This window comes from Gekko japonicus, unplaced genomic scaffold (genome assembly GCF_001447785.1).
Source record: "Gekko japonicus isolate JY-2015 unplaced genomic scaffold, Gekko_japonicus_V1.1 scaffold1142, whole genome shotgun sequence".
Classification (NCBI taxonomy): Eukaryota; Metazoa; Chordata; class Lepidosauria; order Squamata; family Gekkonidae; genus Gekko; species Gekko japonicus.
This window is the reverse complement of record NW_015171537.1, coordinates 215,070-238,556: the sequence shown is the minus strand read 5'-3', so window position 1 is coordinate 238,556 and position 23,487 is coordinate 215,070. Positions and strand designations below refer to the sequence as shown.

The following is a 23,487-nucleotide window of genomic DNA, read 5'->3' as shown; positions in this document are numbered from 1 at the left end:
CGCCCAGGGCTCGCTGTTCCCCCGGCCGCCCGGCTCCAAAGCGAGGCCCGGGTGGCTGCAAGCCGCCGCCACTGCTTTGGAGCCAGGGGTGGGGAGAGAACAGCAAGGCCCGTCGGCGGCGAGCCTGGCTGCAGAGCGTTTCCTGTGCATGCGCAGGAAACGCTCTGTCAGTTTTGGGGGGATTTAAATATCCCCCCAATATTTTTGGTTTTTTTTAGATTTTTGTGCACACCTGGGGCCCGCCCCACGTGTGCACAAAACTCTCCCTCCCCCCCCAGCTGCCCCCGGTGCACGGATTTAGGTATCCTCACACCAGGGGGCAACTTCAGAATTAGATATATAGATTAGCAAACAAATAAATATCATTATCAATATCTGTTTTATGCTTTTTGTTTTATTTTTGGCAGTCTCATTTAATGTTAATAAAAAGCAAACTTGCATATTTTTCAATAAAAAACTATATGTAATATTTATTTATGTCTCGTGACTCTCAAACACCTGACATTAATTCTATGTGGCTCTTACATTAAGGAAGTTTGGCTAACCCTGCACTAGCCCTCCAAGGCCAAAAACCAAAAGACATGTAAAACAGAAACCTGCCCCTAGAGGCTGCTTGAATACATTACAACAACCTCTATCTCTGAAGAGAAGTGTAGGGCAAACTCATGCTCTCAGGTTGCAGACCATTAAAACCGATAATTGTGTACCTGTGCAACACAACGCACCTGAAAGATACTTCAGTACCACATGATCTATTATGCTAGAAAGAGCACAGTACATCCCATTCTAAACACATGAAGTCTTTACCCCATCAGTTTAGCACGGTATTTCTTAGCAATGCACCCAAACATGGTGACAGCTTGTATTTACCACATCAGGGAGCTTGTAAGCTGTCCTCCTTTTCCCCTCAAGGTGGTAAACACCAGCTGTCAACATGTGAGAGAGCTTTCTTAAAAATTATTCACCCCATGAAACTGACAGGGTACAATCTTCCCATGATCATTTTATCATAGAGGAAGGAAATGTGGGTAGCACAGGATGGGCCATAAGTCAATCATATCAAAAGAGCATTGGATTTAACTTTGATGGAAGTGGCATACAAACAATTTGCAAGCAGGTAAAGGAAACCACAATGACAGAGGATTTGGTTCATGCAAACTTCCCCATATGTACATCATTTATTTCATTTGCCGGGGGGAGGGGGGGAGGGTTCTGTCCCAGTTCAATAGCTTGTGACAAAACACATTTACTGAAGTTCTGTACTGTCTTTCAAGATGGAAACCAAAGTGTTCTTTCTTCCCCACTGAGAACTCTTAGGACCAAACCAGATGGGACAATGGGAGATCCATGAATAAATCTGCCCAACAGTTTCTTCTAGCTAAACTGCAGCAGCAAGGAGCCCCTGATTTAGAGAGATGTGCTAAGTGAGAGTGTTTTAACCCTTTCAGTCTACATGGTTTTGTCATTCAAAATGGATTCCATCCTCTTCCTAGGTAGTTAGGAGTCCTGGGGGAGTGTGGAAGGCAAATAAGAATGCAGGTCTGTCTTTCTTTCCACAGCTAAAAAAATTGAAGGAGGCATCTTTGATTACTGAAACCCCATCACTGAACCATTCCATCCCCACCAAGTGCAGTTGCCAATGAAAAACTGGATGAGAAGAAGAAGAAGGAGAAGAGGAGGAGGAGGAGGAGGAGGAGGAGGAGGAGGAGATTGGATTTATACCCCGCCCCTCACTTGGAGTCTCAGAGTGGCTTACAAACTCCTTTCCCTTCCTCTCCCCACAACAGACACCCTGTGAGGTGGGTGGGGCTGAGAGAACTATGACACAAACTGCTCTTTCAGGAACAGCTGTGCCAAAGCTTGTGACTGACCCAAGGTCACATCAGCAGGTGCAAGTGGAGGAGTGGGGAATCAAACCCGGTTCTCCCAGATTAGAGTTCGCACACTTAACCACTACACCAAATTGGCCCTCCATGATGATGGATTTTGTGCCATGGTCTTCAACCCAAGTGATGGGGCCATCAGGTGGGTCATAGTGCCACATCCACTGGGTCCCAAGCTGCTACACAGCCACAATATTTTTGGCTGCTTTAGGTGCTGCTACTGCATATGAGTGCAGAGCATAACTAAGAAGAGCTACATGGCAGGAGAATGCTTTGCAGTACAGATAGGTTTCAGAGACACACACATCCCTCATTACTAAGATCCTCCCTTGCCTTCTCTCCCTTCCTACCCTGAGCCTGGCATGACTGTTACCACCCACCCCTGCCAGTCTCCGTGTTTCTCTCTTCATCGTTATGGATCTCCACAGCTGCATTATCGGTTCAGTTTGGTCCCTGCTTCGGTCTCAGGGGCTCTGTCCATTAGCTTTTCCACACTACAGTAGACTTCTCACATTCTGCTTCTTTCTCTTTTCCCTTTATCTGTCTTGGTCTGGTGCCCATGGTCTGGGCCTTGGTGAATTCATAACTTCCTTTCCTGTCAAATGACTGCCATACAACTTCCTGTCAGGTACTTGCTACTGCTTGGGAGCTAAAAGGTAGGCTTCTGGTCTAGAACAGTAGAAGACCACTGTCCCTGCATCTTGTCATTTAGAGGCAGACAAGAAAAATGAGCCTGCATGTTACAGTTTAACATTTATGAAACCACAGAAAAGTACTTTTTTCTTTTTTTCTTTCAAACCATTCTGGTGAAGTATGCCCTAGTTTAACAAGATTACTCTATTATGTTTGGCCCCTATTGACAACTGCCTTTCATTCCTACCAACTATGTCACCTACCTGCATTCTAAACTATTTGAATAGAATTAAACCACAGACACAGGTATTAGGCTTTGCTATAGACTGATATGTAATTATAAATTGAATTTGTGAAAATTAAAAGCAAAGGCTGCAAAGTCTTTTGTAGCCTTTGTGATGTCTGCAATAAGAGCATTTAATCTTAAAATTATATGAAGGGTGGGATTTGCGTAAAACAGGTAACAACTGAGATGCCTATGTGACATCTTGGCGTTATTTATGCCACAGACATATGTTTTTATTCTCTTACTGTACTTGATATGTATTTTCTTAATATTAAATGTAATGTAAGCCGCCCTGAGCCTGTTCGCAGGGAGGGTAGGATACAAATGGAATAAAGAAATAAATTAATTAAACTTCAGCCAGTAATTTCTCAAAAGAGGGTCCCTAATAATTGGTTTTCCAGCCAACCTAGCAGTTTGAAAGCAAGAAATTGCAAGTAGATAAATAGGTACCACTTCAGTGGGAAGGTAACAGCGTTCCGTGCGCCTTGACGTCTAGTCATGCCGGCCACATGATCACGGAAACGTCTTCGGATAGCACTGGCTCTTCGGCTTGGAAACGGAGATGAGCACCGCAACCCTAGAGTCGGACTCGACTGGCTTTCAATCAAGGGAACCTTTACCTTTAATAATTGGTTTATCCTCACCCGCCCACCCCAATCACCTTCCTGCCTTGCAGCACAGAAGGGCTGAATGCCCAAGTTCCAGCTGCAACTGGGAGCCTAATGTTGCTCTGTGAACAACAGATGAGGCATTGCAGTGCCCTCCACATGCACCGAGTGGTATGAAGGTTCACCATGGAGAGCTTCCTGCTGGCAAACAACCCCCCCCCCCGGCCACCGCTTCTGGAAGCTCTGCTGCATATCTGTGACGGGATTCTGGATACAGAGTAATAGCTGCTTTCTCTGTTAGCAATGAATGGGAGAGAGGGGCTATAATTACTGGCCAATAAAGCTTCCCTGGTACAGATGCAGCCGAGGATGGTAGCGATACACACAGCAGTCTATTGCCCCATTTTTGAGGACAAAAGGTCTGACATTAAACAGAGCTTCTGCTACAAACGGCGAATCTCTCTCCCTAGCACAGAGGTCCCTGTTCTTTGTGACAGCCAGCCTTCTCGATTCAGCACCAGCCCAAGACTCCACGAGCAGAAGAGGACAAAAACTGCTGGGCTTGCAATCTTTCCCCCTTGTCCTCCTGTTCAGAAGGAAGAGGTTCATATGCAAGGAGAAGAGGTGCACAAGAGTTAAGATGACACCAGAACAGTAACAGCTCCAGCCAATGGGGGAGGGCATCTGTAAATGATACAAGTGCTGGCACTTATTGCTAGTGGGCTCTCGAGGCACTCTGAACAAGTAGCTGCTGCAGTAGTTTAAAGATAGGATTTAATATTGTGTGAGGGTTTCAGGCTCTCTGCAGCCTGAGTGGTCAGCCCCATGGACGGAGGGCGAACGGTCTCGGCAGGAGAAGGCAGATGTTATTTCATTCTTCTTTCTCCCCCCTTCCACCTGGCTTGCAGTCACAACTCCCAGTTGTGAGAGCCAGTAAGGTGTAGTGGTTAAGAGTGTCAGATTAGTATCTGGGAGGACCGGGTTCAATTCCCCACTCTTGTCATGGAAGCTTGCTCAGTGACCCTGGGCTAACACTCTCTCAGCCTAACTTACCTCACAGGGTTATGGTGAGGACAAAATGGAGGATATGAGAAAACTGTGAGCTGCTTCGGTCCCCATTGGAGAGAAAGGCGAGGTACAAATGAATTTAATAAATAAATAAATAAGCCTCCAAGCATTTAAGGTAAAGTGCTATTTCTACCTTATCTTGCTCCAGAAATAGGGTGTATAGATAATACCCCACTAAGAAGGAAGAAGACTGTTCTGGCTTCCATCTACCTCCAACCAAACCCTTCTTCTAGTGTGGAAATGGGCTCCCACCCTGGTAGCCAGTCACTTTCTGTCCCACGCCTTTAGTATTACAGGCACAGGTATATATATATCAATGTATGTTTTTATTCTGCACTTCCTCCAAAAAACCTCATAGAGGCCTGTGTGATTTTCCTCTCTCAATTTTATCCTCATGGCAACCAAGCAAGGTAGGTTTGGCTGAGAAAGAGAGTAACTGCCCCAAGGTCACCCTGTAATCCCCACAGCTGTGAGGAGGCCTGAAACCAAATTTTCCTGGTTTCAGTTTAACATCCTGTTGTTGAAGTCACTCGCAGACTGCAAATGGAGCCGGTGTCTTATAAATAACAAACTGAATCCCATAATCTGTGGGTGCAAAAATCAGGGGATCTTCTCCACCATCCCATTCCTCACGCTCCAATCCATTTTTGATCCTGTGACAGTTTATGCCTAGGGTCAAGGGACCTGCATGTACTGCTAGCCTAGGGTTGCCAGCCCCCCACTGCAGGTGGGGAATCCCCTGCCCCTGGGCCTCCCCCACCGCTGATCAGCTGATTTATAAGGCAGAGGGACTTATAAGGAGCAGGAGGGAGGCCCAGGCTGTGTCGCTGGCATCATGTTGATGTCACTTCTAGTGGCATCATCACATTGGGGATATCCAAGCGACGCTCTGGTATTTGGACAAAATGCTGTAGTAGAAGCCAGGTTTACCATAGAACTTTTGCCCAAATAACAGAACAGCATTGGGATGTCCTGACGTGATGACCAGTGTTCCCTCTAAGCTGAGTTAGTGTGAGCTAGCTCACAGTTTTTTTTAGCCTCTGGCTCACACAGTTTTGTCTTAGCTCGGGAAGGATGGGCTCTAGAGCAAACTAATTGATGCAGCAGCCAAATCACTTGCTCACAACTTTGATGCCAGTAGCTCACGAAGTAGAACTTTTGCTCACAAGACTCCACAGCTTAGAGGGAACACTGGTGATGACACCACTTCCAGTACGTGCTGGAACTGTCAACATAGTCTGGGCCTCCCCTCCGACTCTTGGTAAAGTCCTCCCATCCCCCACCAGTTGCCAGGAGGAGTCTGGCAGCCCTATATTAGCCACACTGTTGGCAAGAGGGAATGAGGTGAAATTGTTCCTTTCTTTCTCATCTATGAGCTGAGTTCTGCTCACACAACAGGGGAAAAGAGTGATCTCATTCCTTGCCCCTTGCCAATATAGCCACCCTTGCCCGTGGGAATAAACTTTCTGGGAATCAGAAATGGCTCCAGGGCGGGGGGGGGGGGGCAGATGCCATTGCATCAGTGCTTTCCACTGGTGGTTCATAGGATCCAAGCCAAAATCTCATTTGTTAGACCAGTGGTGATTCTCAAAAGGAACTTTAGCAACAGACACAGCCGGGGCCCACAAAATGTGAATGGTAGTTGCAGGTACAACCACAGCACAGTCATAACCTATACAGTTCTATGGGACAAACTGGTGGTTGTGTGACTGCCTCTGAGAAAACTTCTTGGAATATTCTGGGAAGGAATCAGAAAAGACCACGAGCTTCCCCTGCACCTGACAACCACAAGTACTACTTCAGTGACACCCGTATCTCCCTTGCAACCTGCATGCTTTGCCTTAGGAAAACAGCTGCTACCCAAGATGGGTGACACTAAACTATGCCATAATGTTCAGGATCAGCAGCTCCAATGTACAATCCTCATCACTGACACTGTTCACACTAACGGTGTGGAAATGTTGCTTTCTATAATGCAGGAACTGACATGTGGGATGGAGAGTTACTCCCTGTATCCACCAGGCATGTTGCATCCCAAAAGAGACAGCAGCCACAGGATAATCTGAATGCTGGGCTGCAGGCCTTTTCACTCCTTCAGCGATGTGGCAAAATAATAATAATAATAAAGGGAGCAAGTCAAGACTGCCAAAGCCCCAATACTGGTGAAAAGGTGTGCTGTGAAATGAAATAAAAAGCTGAAATGATGTTTTCACACCTTCCCCAGGACTAGATCTTTGATATTCAAATGACATGCATGTCTTGATATTTAGAGCAGGTTACTTCTGAGCTATTGGTCAGAAATACTTGGCTAAAGTGTCCTTATGCAACTGTGGCTCCAACATTCAGTTATTTACTGAAAGTTTACAGGAACAGAAAATCTTTCCAGATAAGCAGGAGTGGTTAGAAAAGGTAAAAGATATTTATAAAATGTTACGGTTAACAGCCTTACAAAGATCTCAAGATGTAGAGAAATTGGATTCACAGTGGAAAGGGGCAATATATCATATAGATTTATGTAGCAGTGTAGCATAAAAATGCAATAGGGATGTATATAGTGTTAAAGGAAAAGTTGGTAATTATGTAGAAGAAAAGATATGAAGTAGGTTTTGTTTCCTTTTTAAGCTAACATTTGTACAAATTTGCATCCTTTGTTTCCTGAATTTTGTTTTCTGTCAAATTTGTAAACTTTATAAAGTGAACAATAAAATATAAAAATTTTAAAAGGGGAAATAAAAGACAGAAAGAGACCATGAAATAGCTATTTACAGAACAAAGAGCCACACAACAAAAAACATTAATTGTGTGGATACAATAAATACATAAACTATATACAACCTGGAGGCCTATGAGGAATTACTTTGGGGAGGGGATAGAAACAATTTGGAAATACCATCCCACTTCTTACAATTTGTCCCTCCAGGATACTCTAAGCTTTCAGGTGGATCTCCCTGCCACACCTGCAATTTTTCCTTTCTCTAACATGCAATAGCTTTTAGGCCATCCCTTCTGTCCATTCTCATCAGGGAACAAAAGGCTGCCCTTGGAACATAAATAGTACCTCTGGTTTGAACAGTTCTTATGGTCCACCAAGACAGTGACAGCTGCACAATATTAATTACCCCCCAAGCAATTTGGCCACAAAGCAATGAGGATAGCTGGCCCCTCTGCCAAAGCAAATGCCTTTTCATGCATCCTTCCAGGCATGCATTCTTCCTGGCTTCTGCATTCGCAAACCTTGCTACTCTTCAGCATTTTAATAAGTGAATGGCCTCAGCCCCTGAACCAGAATGCTGCCAGAAGTCCCAAATGACAGAAGTATGGCCAAAAGCTCGAAGGAGCAACAGTAAACAAACAAACGTGACTTGTTCTCTGCATCCGCTATGCTGCTTGCCTAAAATAATAAAGCCATGCAAGTCTGTGAGTTCCATAAGCATCCAAAAGATGGCTGAAGATTGATTGACTCTCTCCGGAGAGTATGAGAGCTGCTGGCTGAATGTCAGAGGAACCATTTCTTAATACAGTATCCAAAGATAGTTTAAAATCATTCTGCCTGTGGCAAGGCTGTGTGGTGCCTTGTACCACTCCCTCCGCACTGTACCGATCAGCATCTGACCGAAGGAATGCAGTACTAAGTAAGACCATATAATGGCAATGCATTATGTCCACTGTGGGACATGGCTACATGAGGCATCGAACAACCCTCGTCCCAACCAGTGGAAATTCTCGTTTTAAGAACAGAAATAATTCTGGAAGGAACCTAGGGTTGGCCTCAGTTCCACACTTTGTCACAGCAATACCAGTAAACACACATACTCCCCCCAACCTCCCTGTCTCTCTCAGACATAAATTCTTATCTTCCTGTTGCACACTGGCTCATTTTCCCTGGACCATCATTACTCAACTATTACAGTCAGAGACGGTTATCTGGGAACAAGCATTAATATTCAAATTTGGAAATGTGAAATGGTTGTTAGCTTATTGCATCTTATGAACCGTTACACTGAACACAGCCTGACAGCCCTGCACTGTGGCTTGTCAGATCCATGACAACTCGGACTGTTGGCACAATACAAGGAAAGTGGCAAAACCCAGAGGTTTATTCGGCTGGGCTGCCATGTGTGACAGGTGGGCCATGGAGCAGCATGGGTACTGACCGTATGGTGATTGCCTGCCTGGTGCGAAGGTAGTGGACATTATGAGTGTTCTAGATAGGCTTGTAGATAATGCTGGGGAGGAGCCAGTGGTCGTGATACATGTTGGCACCAATGATGTGAGGAAATGCAGTTGTGAGGTACTGGGGGAAAAATTTAGGCTGCTAGGCAGGACAAGGCCAGGACCTCCAAGGTAGCCTTCTTAGAAGTGCTACCTGTTCCACGCACAGGGCCAGAGAGAGAGGCACAGATCAGGAGTCTCAATGTGTGGATGAGACGATGGTGTAGGGGGGAAGGGTTCAAGTTTGTTAGGCACTGGGATGCTTTTTGGAACAAGAGGGAGCTGTACAAAAGAGATGGTCTCCACTTGTCCCAAGAAGGAATCAGGCTGCTGGCGCTTAAAATCAAAAAGGTAGCAGAGCAGTTTTTAAACTGAATATTGGGGGAAAGCCAACAGATGAAAAGTCTCTGGTTCGGGATGGCTCATCTCAAAGAGATGAAGGGGTAGCTGTTACTTTTCTACAAAGAAATGGATTAGATTTGTTCACTGAGACTGTGGCTAACGATATGGACTCGAGGCAAGGTCTCGAGGCAGCAAGAGGGCTTAACATACATGGGAAACTATAGATATTTATATACAAATGCTAGAAGTGTCCGAGGTAAAATTGGGGAGTTGAAATGCTTGGTGTTGGGGGGATAGACATTGTGGGTATTTCAGAAACTTGGGGGGATGAGGAAAATCAGTGGGATATAGTAATTCCTGGTTATAAATTATACCGGAAGGATGGGGGGAGGGAAGGGTTGGAAGTGGGGTGGCTCTGTATGTCAGAGAGGGTATACAGTCCAGTAAGACTGAGAGGGTAAGAGAATTGGATTCACTTCTGGAAATGCTATGGGTTGAAATGTGGGCCCAAAAGAAAGCTTAACACTGGGAGTTTGTTATCACCCACTAGATCAAAAGACAGAGGAGGACTATAAAATAATGAACGAATTAAAGATAGCGGTGAGATTAAATAACGGTTACGTATTAAGTGATTTTAACTACCCACATATTGATTGGGTCAATATGTGTTCAAGTCGGGAAAAAGAGATTGAGTTTCTAGACATTCTCAATGACTGTGCTATGGAACAGATGGTCACAGAACCTACCAGGGGAGAGGCGATCCTGGATTTGGTCCTAAGTAACGCCCAAGACCTGGTGAGAGATGTAAAAGTGATTGCACCACTTGGGAACAGTGACCGTAATGTTAGTGAGTTCAACATTTGTATAAATAGGGAGTTGCCCAAAAAGACTGACACAACCACTTTTAACTTTAAAAGGGGTAACTTCTCTGACATGAGGGGACATGTGAGGAGGAAACTGAATGGAAAAGTAGAAAGGGTCAAAACCATTGGGGAAGCTTGGAGACTATTTAAAACTACAATCCTAGAAGCTCAGAAAAAAATATACACTGCAGATTAGGAAAGGCGCAAATAGGTATAGAAAAAAGCCTGCATGGTTAACAAACAATGTAATGGAAGCTGTAAAAGGTAAGAAGGATTCCTTTAAGCGGTGGAAAGCTAGTCTCAGTGAGGTTAATAAAAGGGAACACAGGCTGTGGCAAATAAAATGCAAGTCTGTGATCAGGCACTCAAAAAGGGAATATGAGGGGCATATAGCAAAAAACGTAAAGACCAACAATAAAACTTTCTTCAAATACATCAGAAGCAGGAAACCAGCCAGGGAGGCAGTGGGACCCTTCGATGACCACGGGGTAAAAGGAGTACTGAAGGACGATAGGGAAATGGCTGAGAAACTGAATGCATTTTTGCCTCTGTCTTCACTGTGGAAGATGAGAAGTGCTTGCCCACCCCAGAACTGCTGATTTTGGGAGGGGTGTTGAAAGACCTGAGTCAGATTGAGGTGATGAGAGAGGAGGTCCTACAACTGATAGACAACTTAAAAACTGATAAATCACCGGGCCCGGATGGCATACATCCAAGAGTTCTGAAAGAACTCAAATGTGAACTTCTGGATCTCCTTACAAAAATATGTAATCTTTCAGCAAAATCTGCCTCCATTCCTGAGGACTGGAAAGTAGCTAATGTCACTCCCATCTTTAAAAAGGGTTCCAGAGGAGATCTGGGAAATTATAGGCCAGTCAGTCTGACATCAATACCAGGTAAATTGGTGGAAACCATTATTAAGGAAAGAATTAGTAGGCACATAGATGAACAAAAACTATTGAGGCAGACTGGGCATGGGTTCTGTAAGGGAAGATCTTGTCTCACTAACCTCTTAGTGTTTTTAAAGGGAGTGAACAAACATGTGGACAAGGGGGATCCAATAGATATTGTTTACCCTGACTTCCAGAAAGCTTTTGATAAAGTTCCTCATCAAAGGCTCTTAAGTCAACTCAATAGTCACAGGATAAAAGGACAAGTCCTTTTGTGGATCAAAAACTGGCTAATCAATAGGAAACAGAGAGTGAGTATAAATGGGAAATTTTCTCAGTGGAGGGTGGTAAGCAGTGAGGTACCACAGGGATCAGTACTCGGTCTGATGCTTTTTAACTTGTTAATTAATTATTTCAATTTGGGAGTAAGCAGTGAAGTGGCTAAATTTGCAGATGACATGAAGTTGTTCAGGGTGGTGAGAACCACAGAGGATTGTGAGGCACTCCAAAGGGATCTGAATGGGCGTCAACATGGCAAATGGGGTTCAATATGGCCAAGTGCAATGTGATGCATATCAGAGCCAAAAATCCTAACTATAAATACACGTTGATGGGGTCCAAACTGGCAGAGACTGACCAAGAGTGAGATCTTGGAGTTGTAGTAGATAACTCAATGAAAATGTTGAGAGAGTGTGTGACAGCAATGTAAAAGGCCAACGCTATGCTTGGGATTATTAGAAAGGGAATTGAAAACAAATCAGCCAGTATCATAATGCCCCTGTATAAATCGATGATGCAACCTTATTTGGAGTACTGTGTACAGTTCTATAGCATTGGGAAAAATGCAGAAAAGGGCAACTAGAATGATAAAAGGGTTGGAACACTTTCCCTCTGAAGAAAGCTTAAAGTGCTTGGGACGATGGCTGTGGTTTATACGATTACGCATGGGATAGAGCAGGTTGAGAAAAAAGTACTTTTCTCCCTTTCTCACAATACAAGAACTCGTGGGCACGCCATGAAATTGCTGAGTAGTAGGGTTAGAACAGATAAAAGGAAGTATTTCTTCACCCAAAGAGTGATTAACACATGGAATTCACTGCCACAGGAGGTGGTGGCGGCGACAAGCATGGACGGCTTCAAGGGGGAATTAGATAAACATATGGAGCAGAGGTCCACCAGTGGCTATTAGCCACAAGGTATACCCTGTTTCCCCGAAAATAAGACCTACCCAAAAAATAAGCCCTAGCAGGATTTCTATGCATTTGTGGTATAAGCCCTAGCGTGTCTTCTTGAGAAAAAATAAATATAAGACAGTGTCTTATTTTCGGGGAAACACGGTAGATAGGAACTCTCAGTCTGGGGCAAGTGATGCACTGTATTCTTGGTGCTTGGGGGGCAACAGTGGGAGGGCTTCTAGTGTCCTGACCCCACTGATGGACCTCCTGAAGGCACCTAGTATTTTTGGCCACTGTGTGACAGAGTGTTGGACTAGATGGGCCATTGGCTTGATCCAACATTGGCTTCTCTTATGTTCCTATGGGACCGAGAGGAGCATATAAAGCTGCCTTAAAGTTTCCCAAACCTGCTACACATATACCAGGGACTGTACCTCGGACCTTCTGCATACAAAACATGTGCTCTGCCCATGAGCACTGCAAAACAGTTCACTGAAATCATCAACAGTGCACACCTGGCTGGAGTTATCATGAGGCTTCCAGGCAAGATTCCAGTGCTGCATGCTCCCACACCTGACTCGTCCCTACTTTTTCTAAGAGGAAGGGAGATCAGTGGAAGAGACCGGAGCTAATAAGAAAGCTCTTGAGAGCTCAGGTAAAGAGTGTGGAGAAGGAAAGTGGAGCAGGGATCAAAACTGCTTCCTCTCTAATCTGAGGGGACCTTTTACCCCATTTGGCAATTAAATAAATTACACCCACTTTGCATATCATGTTTGGTTCAGTTTGATTTGCTTTAATAGGTATCAGTGGGATTCAGCATCCCCAGAACTAGTTGGTGTTGGATATTCTAACTCTGCATGCAAGAGGATCTGGGAGCATGTTAATTTCAGTTATCCCCACCCACCTTCAGTTCAACATTCTGGAGCAGGCATGTCCAAAGTGCACCCTACGAGTCACTGCCAATACATGGATCATTTCCATTCAGCACTCAGGACCTGCTGAGTACTTGGGTCAGCTCCATGTCTCCAATGGTGTGTGTGCCCAGAAATAAACATGGGCATGCCCTGGCCCAGCCCATCAAATGGTTATCTCAACAGGAACCTCAGACCAAAAGTTTTGGATGCCCCTGCTCTGGTCCTAGAGTCTGGGATGTGAGATCCAGCTGAGAAAAAGAGTACCTTGCCTGAATGGTAACTTTAGTAGCAGATGGGGGCTGGGTGTCTCCATGCGCTCTCCTGAAGAATAAATAAATAAATAACCCTCTCCACACATCAGAAGCTATCAAATCTGATCACTAAACTGGGCTTTGGTGGTGGAGAAAAGTGCTGTCAAGTTGCAGCTGACTTATGGTGAGCCCACAAGGGTTTTCAAGGCAAGAAGCTTTTTACAAGTGGTTTGCCATTGGCTGCCTCTGCACAGTAGCCACCTTCCTTGGTGATCTCCCATCCAAGTACTAAGTAGGGTGGACCCTGCCTAGCTTCTGAGATCTGAGGAGATCGGGTTAGCTTGGGTCAGCCAGGTCAGGGATAAGTAGAGTTTACTGGTTATTTATGCGTTAACCCCAACACTTCCCCCATTTTCCATCCAACTGAAGCGTCATTAGCCTTGAACATAAGAAACAATCATGTGCAGATGATCCATGCAAAAGAAGGATCAGTATCACACCCACCAACCCCACCCCACTTAACTACATTCAGTCTACCATTTGGAGAGAGGACATACACTGTATACATGTACGCTCTCTCCCCAGTATTCTGATTACATGGAAGCATCCACCGTATCGTGCAGGTCTTGCTTTCCCATTTTTGAATGACTGGCATAAGGTGCACCCTGCCCTCCTCTCTTGTTCCCCGGGTTCTTTCTCCTGATGTTAAATCCTCCAAGAGGCAGTGAACCAGAAATCATTCCATGTTTGATCATTTTTCATTTCTTCGGATAAGGGATGGAGATTACATGGAATTAAATTAAGCCACCAAGGTGTAGTGGATAAAATGTTGAAATAGGATCTGGGAGACCCAGGTTCAAATCCCCACTTTGTCATGGAAACTTACAGGGTGATCTTGGGCAGTCATACACACTCAGCTTTACCTACTTTATAGGACTATTGCGAGGATAAAATGGAAAATGGGAGAGTGTTTGGAAGAAAAGTGGACCCTGATTGGTAAATACCACCATAGGCAGGACCACAACACAGTCTCAAGTAGAGAAAGGTTTCTCACAGCATCTGCCATTCAAGGTCATTTAGCTGGAGATACCTGGATTTAAACCTTGGAGCTTCTGCATGTAAAAACATCTGCTCTCCCATGGCCTCTGGTTATGAATGTTAAATGCTGGACAGACATTTTATGTGTGTGCGTGTGTTGGCCTGTATTCAGTTTTATTTAACAAAGGTATTTTCTTTTTAAAAAATTATACCAGGAGGGTTTTTTGTTTGTTTGTTTTTGTTTTAAACTGGGGGGGAGTACCTTCTGCAGCACAGCTGTGACACATTTCAAACCCAAAGCAAAGCCTATCAGAGCCAAACCGGCAATGCTGCCAGTCCATATGCCAAGACTGCCATGTGCTGATGAGCACGGAATCTAAAAGGTCTTGGAAATAATTAGCAGTGCCTTCAAGGGGGGGCACATGGCAAGATCATACCACAGCCCCTGCTAGGTTTAGTCCCACTTTCCTAAAGGGAAATTGAAAGCAAATTAAAGCACAGAAGAGAAAAGGAATGAAAGGAGCAAAAGCACTGGGAGGTCATTAACCAATCTGCTTCAAGGGAAATCTGCTCCCTAGGGCTGTGGCAAGATTCCCTTTGGTAAGCAGCTAGGCACGGGGAACCTTATAGGGTAATTACATCAGCAATGGTCATTCAAGTTAAGGTGGGTTAATTGTTTCCTTTCAAACCTCTTGCTATCAGCTGTTTACAACTTCCAAATGTTTTTCAACATTAAAAGGTTTCCAGGGTTACCTTCAACCCAATTTCATTTTTAAAAAAATCTTTCCGCAAACACTGTTGGTCATTTCTGTTGAGCATTAAAAGAATGAAGAGCAAGGTGTTTTTGTCCTCCCTCTCTCTCTTCACAAGCTGCTCACTAAAACTGGGAATATTAAAACACACACACATAGAAAACTCTAAAAAGTTAGCATTTAGAAGGGAAAGGGCACTTTCAGAGTAAATGCCCATTACATTTGTAAAGCTGGGTTTTGCTTGATGATCATGACTATTCAAATAGCAACACCTAGCCAGACCTAGCAACCAACCAAACAAATGAAGATGAGACACAGAAATGTTCCGTGACTATACAAAATTTAGCCGTGATTCAACTCACAGAGGCTAGCATCACCAACTTTATCCTCATAGCAAATGAAAGTAAAATAAACACCCTTTCAACTTGGATATCTTAAATTTGCTCTGAACATCTATGCCTAAAGATAACCTGCATAGCTTGCAACCTCAAAACAGGCTGCTCCAACAAACAGGAGCAAATATCCTCCAATTAAAATGGGTCCATAAGAGACCTATATACTGAGACCACCAGGGGACAGCTGGTAAGTCATTATCACCTTCCAAGAGTTCTGAACAGGTTTCTATGGGTTCCTTAGACAGGAAGTTGTGCTAGCAGCAAGATCACTTTGGTCTCTGCCTTAGGTGGTCTTTAAATGTTCTAGAAGCTGCGCAAGGGCTGTATTTCTGTGGGTTCATCTTCTGCCATTGCTGTCATGCTGAAAGGTCCATCCCCATTGTCTGGGGCTGGCTCCCATCCCCGACTTAGTCCCACTCCCACTGGGCAAGCCACAAACTACCCAGTGCCCTGAGGGACATTACCCACAAAGGGAGGCAGCACGGAATACAGGAGCGGTGGTCAGCCTGGCAGGGCAGGCAGTGACAGGCCCCAACCAGGTAGTGGACCCCACCGGAGCTAAAGAGGAAGCTAGAGACCTGGACAGTCCAGCAGCGGCCTGTAAGGGTGAAGGCTGACAGACAGGAAGGGCCAGGGTAAGAAGATGGAGGAAGGAGACTGAGACTGCTACCTTTAAAGACCAGGAGGGACAGCAAAGGACAGATGGCCCTGAGAGTGGGTATCCAACCTCCTTTTATCACTTCCAATAAGAGGCAGGGCTGAACCCAAACTGGAGCCAAGGTCCAGGGGTGAGGCCAAAGGGTGGTATAAAAGAGAGGCTTCAAAGCCAAGCCAGAGAGTAAAAAACTAGGTGGAGCACACAGGGCCAGAGTGAGAGAGTGAGGGTGTGGTCCCTTGGAGGAAAGGAAGAGGGCCAAGATGCCCCAAAACCCCTCTCCTTCCCATTCTGATGCCAGCAGGGAGGCTGGCTCAAACCACCCAGGATGGCAGAGGGTGGGTGAGTCAGTACAGTAAGGGAGAAGCCTCACATCCATATGGGCAATACCATCTGCATGGAACCTTATGTTACCATGTGTTAGCCAAATTGCTCCTTAAAGGAAACAACCGGTACAGTTATTTATCAGGATTCTTCCGTCTATTTTTACGGAGGATGGCACTGTTTCCGAGGTTCCCAGTGAAAGACTGAGGCAGACTTCCTTAGTAATAATTATAGTTTACTGGCACACTTCACACAATAACATACAACAATCACAGCACACAAGAACTAAGAAATTAAGATAGAATAATACAACACAGTTAGGGTGGTTGATGCTCTGGGTTATAATTACCTAGCTGCAACTGCATGGCTCCAAACTTCCAGCGAAGGGGTGAGGATGGGGAGAAAATTAGAAAAGATTGGCGAATGGACTCAGACCAGCTAAGACCACGTGCCAAGAAGTTCTAGCTGCGCAATACTAGAACGTAAAGAGGGATGGGTAGGATATAGGATAGCAAGCTGGGCTTAAGAGGTAAAGCGGGTTTTGTAGAGGGCGTCGTTAGAGAGCGATGGGGGGTTCCAGTGTTGAGAGCTCAAGAGCAGGAACGTAAGAGAGCGAACTATGGGTGCGTTCCTGATTATATCAGAGGGGGTCAGAGGAGGAGCTGGGTCCAGGGGACCTCCCCTGTGACGCTTTGTTCTGTCATAGCCAAGAGGTCAGTGATTGGCTACTGTATTTTGCTGGGTGGGCCAAGGGGCTGGCGGGCAATTTGAGATCTAGTTGCTAACTCAATCAAGACACCTGGGCTAGGGGTATTAGTATGCAGATGGATGACTCATGTCCATGCTGCCAGATTGAATAGTAGGTCGTTATGGGTACGTGCAGCTTCGTTAGTGCGAGGGAGAGGGGGCCCTGGAGGTAGGTGACCATGCGGCTGGTTTGAAATGGCGTCTTGTGCTTTCTGTGACCATGTGCTTGGTCTGAAATGGCGTCTGCTAGACACGGGAACCCCTTAGGAATAACAACCATTGCAGGAACACAGTCTTTGGTATGTATCCTCACCGGGTGCTCTCAGCATGTCGGCTTCAGGCACAGTTCGTTGTTGGCACACTTCATCAGGTACAGTATTGGCACACTTCATCAGGTACAATATAACACAGTCCATAAAAACACCATAGCAGGCTTGCGGGCTTACACATGCTGGGGCAGTCCATCTCCTTGGCAGTCAGCCTAGGGCACCAGTGCTGCAGGGTGCTAACCAGTTCTGTCACCCCACCCGCCTCCTGCATGGTCACCCACCTGCAGCATCAGGATTTGCCCTAAGAGGTGCCCCCAGCCCCAGTAGGCAGTCAGGGGGGAACCAACTCACTCCTTTTTGTCTCTCTGTCAGGGAGCAGGTTAAAGCAGGACCTCCTTATCTCTTCTGAGCCTTGCCTGACTGTGGGAGGGGCAATGATAGGGAGATTGTGGCTTTCTGAGGCAGTGCTGGGGGAAAGGAGGGCAAGCGCCATTTCCCTGCCTCCCCACAGTGCAAGGTGCTGAGGGTTTTGGCAGCCTAGCCTAGGGCTCCCCAGGTCCTTGGGCCAGCCCTGTACCATGTGATTGGCATCCAACCTGCATAGGAAGCATCAATCAGGTAGTAAGGACACCTGTGATCAGACCCACCTACATGATAGACATTAGGTATTACAATGGTGCCCTGGGATGAACCCAAGGCGAAGTATTCCTACACTTCTGCTATACCATCTCAAGGGCACTGCAACCAAACAAACAACAGCTCTCCTTGAATCCCAGCAGCAAACACTGAAAGCCCAGAGTCCTTTTTTCCCTGCACTGTTCTCTCTTACCTGTGCAGGCAAAGAAAGCAAGTATCACAGGAAGGTAGACCAACCAAGAAAGAGCATCCAAGCTCTTATATGATTCAGACTGAAACCCCTCTCTCTCTCACACACACACACACCTTTGTTCACTGATCCAGAGGAATCTGTAGCTTTTCAAACCCATTGCTAATTAAAGGCTTTAAAAAAACAACAACAAGAAGTTCAAAACAATTATTCATGGCACAAAGGAATACAAGAGTAACACTTAGGGAAGTTTGCACAGATCACAGCCAGAACAAGAGAGCAAAAGGTTATAGTGGTGCTCAGTTGTATTCCATTTCTTTTTCTTTCACAAGGCCCCCAAAGTCTGTAGCTCATATCACACACACACACACCGTTTACTTACCGGTATCCTGATCACACAGCTGTTCACAAGCATCTGTAGTCCTCTGCCCACAGAGATCTCTCACCCAGGGAGATGTGGCATTGATTTGGTAATAAAGGGACAGCTTTGCTGGGTTCAGCCAATCAGAGATGTCCAAATAGCTTCCCTCACTCACGACAAAACTGCTTCCTGCAGAAACCAGAAAGAACAGATTAATTTGGTAATAAAGTAACACCCAGATTGTAGCTTCCAAGCTCACACAAAGCTCCAATGCCTATCAAGGAAGCTAGCAACAGAGTGGTATGTTCACATGCAGTGCATGTGAGCTTGCGCCCCGCCTCTCCCCTGAGCACCATGGGAGGTGGGGGCAGGGACAGCAGCAGACCGGTCCAGGAAGACAGGTGCCAAATGATCTTTTTGGAAATGTGTCAAGGAGGGAGGCCAAGAAATGCAGGGCAAAGCTGCTCTGGCATCAGAAAGAGGTTGTGAGGACCACAGAAAAGCTTGCTGATTGTAGCCTTTGCTTAAGAGTCCAAAATTATCACATCTGCCCCAGAATCTGGACAAGAACAAAACTGGAACAACAGTCATTTCATTGTGTGCTAAGGGTTACAAACTGCTGCCTTGCCATGCATTTTGGAAATCCTTACATTATTTATTCAGGATCTTTCTATGCTGCCTCTTCAAAGCCTTGCTTGAAGGCGGCTTACAATTAAAATGATGCCATTTAGAAAAGGCTAGATGATAAATGCTTGTACAGTTCCGTCCTATGTGTGCCCTTAGTGAAGGAGAAAGTATCTGGACATTACACATACCTTGCAGCTCTCAGTCAGCTAAGTATCCCTTTGTGTGATTGGTTAAAAATAGGAAAATGCAAGAAGCTACAGTGACTGTGTGGTGAAATCTCACATAGACTTTATGAAGGTAGAAATTAATGATCACTGGGAAAACTAGTCCATACACAACCGTCCACTTTCATGTCTTGGTAGAATTTGGATGGATCAAGAGCCACAGGCAAGTTTTATTTCCCATGAAACATCTGTCTCTCTCTTGATCTATAATTTAGCAGAAAATTCCTGCCAAATACTTACCTGAACAGTATTTCAGACTCCCCACACCCCGTCTGGACTGGTGGGAATATGCCTCTCCTAATTAGGCAAATTGATTTTCAGTTGAGCCCAATCATTTCCTTATCTAACGCCTGATGCCCAACATCACTTGAGGGATTCTGCAAACACCAAGGTCCTCATTAACTCTGATCTTCAATTACATTGATTATAAGATTGCTTTCACAATACTGCTGCAGAGATCAGAGGTGAATTGGGGGGGGGAACCTTGGTTATTAAACTGTGTTTTGCAAAGTTAATGTCAAAGTAACTATCAAAGCTGCACAAGGATTTCTCGGAGTAGCAGGTTGAAGTTAGTCAGAGCACCGACACATGGCTTTTATTTTTGGATTTTTCTTTGGACCATTGTAGAAACAATGTTAGGTGTCACACTTCTAGTTACATCTTGATATTTTATTACAGAAGCCTAGGGTGTTACAGATCCCAGGGTGATTTATTTTATAAACTCAGTCAGACATCCCTTGAATGATAGATTCAGGGGGGTAGCTGTGTTTGCTTGAAGTAGCAGAACCAGTTAGAGTCCAGTGGCACCTTAAGATACCTGAAATGTGCATGCATACAGAAGCTTATACCCAGAATAAAACTTTGTTGCTCTTAAAAGTGCCACTGGACTCAAACTGTATCCCTTGAGTGAAAAAGCAGTCTAGGGGGTGGAGTGATTAAACTGAACATGGGTTTCCTATGCCACCTACATCAAGATCTCCCTCGACTTCCACTGCATAGAGAGGATCGCTTCAGCACAACTGCCTGTTGTTGAAGCAAAGAAAGCTTCAAACTTTGGTATAGACTTCAGAGGGCTTCGGTTACCTAGTTATTTTACTGTTTCTAATCAGTAACAAGGTGGGCTTGTGAAGAAATGGCATTAAGGCTTGCAACCATGTCCCTTTTGAAGTTTCCATCAAACACATGGGAGTTCCATTCATCTCAACAGGAATCTCCCAGGATAACTTCTCATAGGATTGTGTCATGATAACTGTATTTCTGCATGCTATTATTTTGGCAGAAAGGGGAAATGTTGAGAGTAGGTACCCAGGAATCCAACAGACCAAGTGATATCTGAGGCTAAAAAATACTGGGGGTAAAACAGGGTGAGTTCCAAGTGGTTTGCTTTTCAAAGGCTACAGATCCTGCATTGCCTCCAGCGTAACTGGTTCATAGTTGTACAATGGTCCACAGAGACCCCTGGCCATTGTTTTGTTTTGTTTTATTATTTTCCCTCTCCCTCTTGTTCTCCCTCCTCTCACATTCCTATCAAAGCACAACTGGGTAGAGCAGCTTCAGAAGTTCAAATGCCTCTTTCCAGAGGTCTCCATCAAAGTACAGCCAGCCTGTTTAAGCCTCCACAAGAGATGCTTGAAGGTTTGACATTTCAAAAAATAAAATAAAATTCCAGAACAGGATAAAGCAACTCTGGACTTTGTTCTCTTCCCCCCCCCCTTTAAATATCTAAAAGCCAAAGAAGCAGCCAAAATACTTGGCTTGTTTTTTCTCCCTTTCTCTTTAAACAGACAATCAAAAAGCAGAATTTAATATAAATAATCCATTTTCACACCATTCAGCTGATTTGATTATTCTTTGTCTGCCAAATTCTTCATAAGTGTGTATGTTGCTGTTGTGTGTGCTTTTTGTATTTTTTTTTTTAATTACCTTGCTGGATATACCGAAAATCCATAGTCTTCATGAACTATTTGTACATTTTCTTCTTTTAGCAATATCCTTCAGCATGTCAAGATATGTGGGCATGTTAGACATCACTGCCTGCATCCAGCTTCCAATTGAAATCTCCCCACCCTTCAGCTTCCAGCTTCCACTGATGTGTCACCCAAGGAGGGCAGGTAGCAGCCAAGCACCTCTCCACTGTGCCGGTGTCCCGCTAACCAAGAATCCCATCTCCAAGGATCACCTTCCATTGGACTTATATTGTGATCCCTCTTTGGAAACCCCCTTTTTAGCCAAGGAAAATTGGGATACAAATAAATTGCCTATAGGTGGAAGAATGCTGAGATCAGCTGACATGATCACTTGCTGGTGATCCCCAGCCCCAGTATTCTCTGTTCAACCCACTGGGTGCTCACCCTGAAGTCCATGCATGACAGCACAAATCATGTACAAATCATGTATCTATTCTGTCACTTTTTTTTTACCCCGCCCTTCTCCCAAGGAGTTCTGGAAAGTTTAAATGGCTCTCCCCCACCATTTTTTAAATATCCTCATAATAACTGTTTGAAGTAGGCTTGGCTGAGGGAGGGAGGGAGGGAGAGAGAGAGAGACTGACTAGCCTATAATCATCATTGTTCCATAGCAAGTAGGGATTTGAACCTGCTCCCAGTTCCACATTTTAACCTCTACTCCACATTAGGAGTCTGCATTCAGAATAAACCGAGCAGGAAAAAAAACTACCCAAAAAATACCTGATCGGTATTTTCCAGATATTTTTTTCAGCCAGTTAGTGAGTGGCCTACTTATTTGGCTATCCCAAAATGGCCAACCCAAAATATCCCAAAAATATCTGGGATTTTTGGGACTCCTGGATAGTCTCAGTTAAAGGGCATTTAAAAGTCTCTCAGTTCCTTTAAATGCCTTCGGAGTGAACTCTCAGCTTAAAGAAGGCATTTAAAGGGATCGTGATCCCTTTAAATGCCTTTTTTCCTCCATTGGAAACAATGGAGAATGGGGACACTTTATTTGAGGACCCATAGAATTGAACCTTCTGGTCCAATCTTTTTGAAACTTGGGGGAGGGGAGTTGAGGCAAGACACCAGCAGCTATGCTACAAATTTGGTGTCTCTCCCTCAAAAATAGCCCCCTCAGAGCCCCAGATACCCCCAAATCAATTTTCCATTATAGCCTATGGGGACCATTGACTATAGTGTTCCTCATAGGGTATAATGTAGCCAGAAAAAATCCAGCAATCCTGAATATTTACCAAATCCAAATACCATACCGGTATTGGGATTTGGGAATATTAATAAATACCGATATTTTCCGGGCTCAATATAAACGGAACTGAAAAATACTGGCTTTTTGGTTAAGACGCTGAACTACAGGCTGTGGAAGGTCAGTAGTTCAGCAGTTCGAGACCCGAGTTGCCCCTTGACGGAGTGAGCTCCCATCTCTAGTTCCACTTCCTGCCAACCTAGCAGTTCGAAAGCAAGAAATTGCAAGTAGATAAATAGGTACCACTTCGGTGGGAAGGTAACAGTGTTCCATGTGCCTTGGTGTTTAGTCATGCCGGCCACATGACCACAGGAATGTCTTCGGACAGCGCTGGCTCTTCGACTTTGAAATGGAGATGAGCACCACAACCCTAGAGTCGGACTCGACTGGCTTTTGAGCTAGGGAACCTTTAGCTTTTATACCACAATGGTTCTCAGCTCCCATTTACTCTACCTAACAGTACTAAGCTTCAGTGAGAACAAACAACAGGCACTGTGAGTGACCCTCCATCAAGAACAGCACACACCTTTGCAATCAGTGAGTTCTGGAGGGATGCTGAACAGACAACTTGACCTGTTAATGAAACTACAAGACATACTAGGAGTAATCCACCACCTTCAGAGAAGTACTTTGAAATTCACAGCCTTCTCAAAAAGTAGCAGACCTCTGGCACAGCTTATTCAGCTCTGAAATTTAATAAGTAACTGTGCACTGGGGAGGGAGAAGGGGGTACCTTTATGCACACCTATGTGAACCCCTGAAGAAACAAGGTGATAGCAGGTTACCTTTAAGCTTAACTTTCTCAAAAGAAAATTGTCTCAGGCAACATGGTTAATTAAAAATGAAGTGAGAGACTGTTCTACCTCCTGTATACTTATCTGCAAAGATCAAGAGGAAAATTAGGGGGGGAGGGGACTGGTAACAGCTACAT

General features: G+C 44.8%; 1 protein-coding gene across 1 annotated transcript in view; it reads right to left on the bottom strand.

Moving 5' to 3' along the window:
* LOC107117485 (astrotactin-2-like) overlaps positions 1–23,487 on the bottom strand; it is a 490,835-nt gene that overhangs the window by 281,357 nt on the left and 185,991 nt on the right. Inside the window, exon 6 of the mRNA XM_015419611.1 lies at positions 18,514–18,681. Coding sequence (XP_015275097.1) covers positions 18,514–18,681 — 168 coding nt within the window. The remainder of the gene's footprint in view (positions 1–18,513; positions 18,682–23,487) is intronic.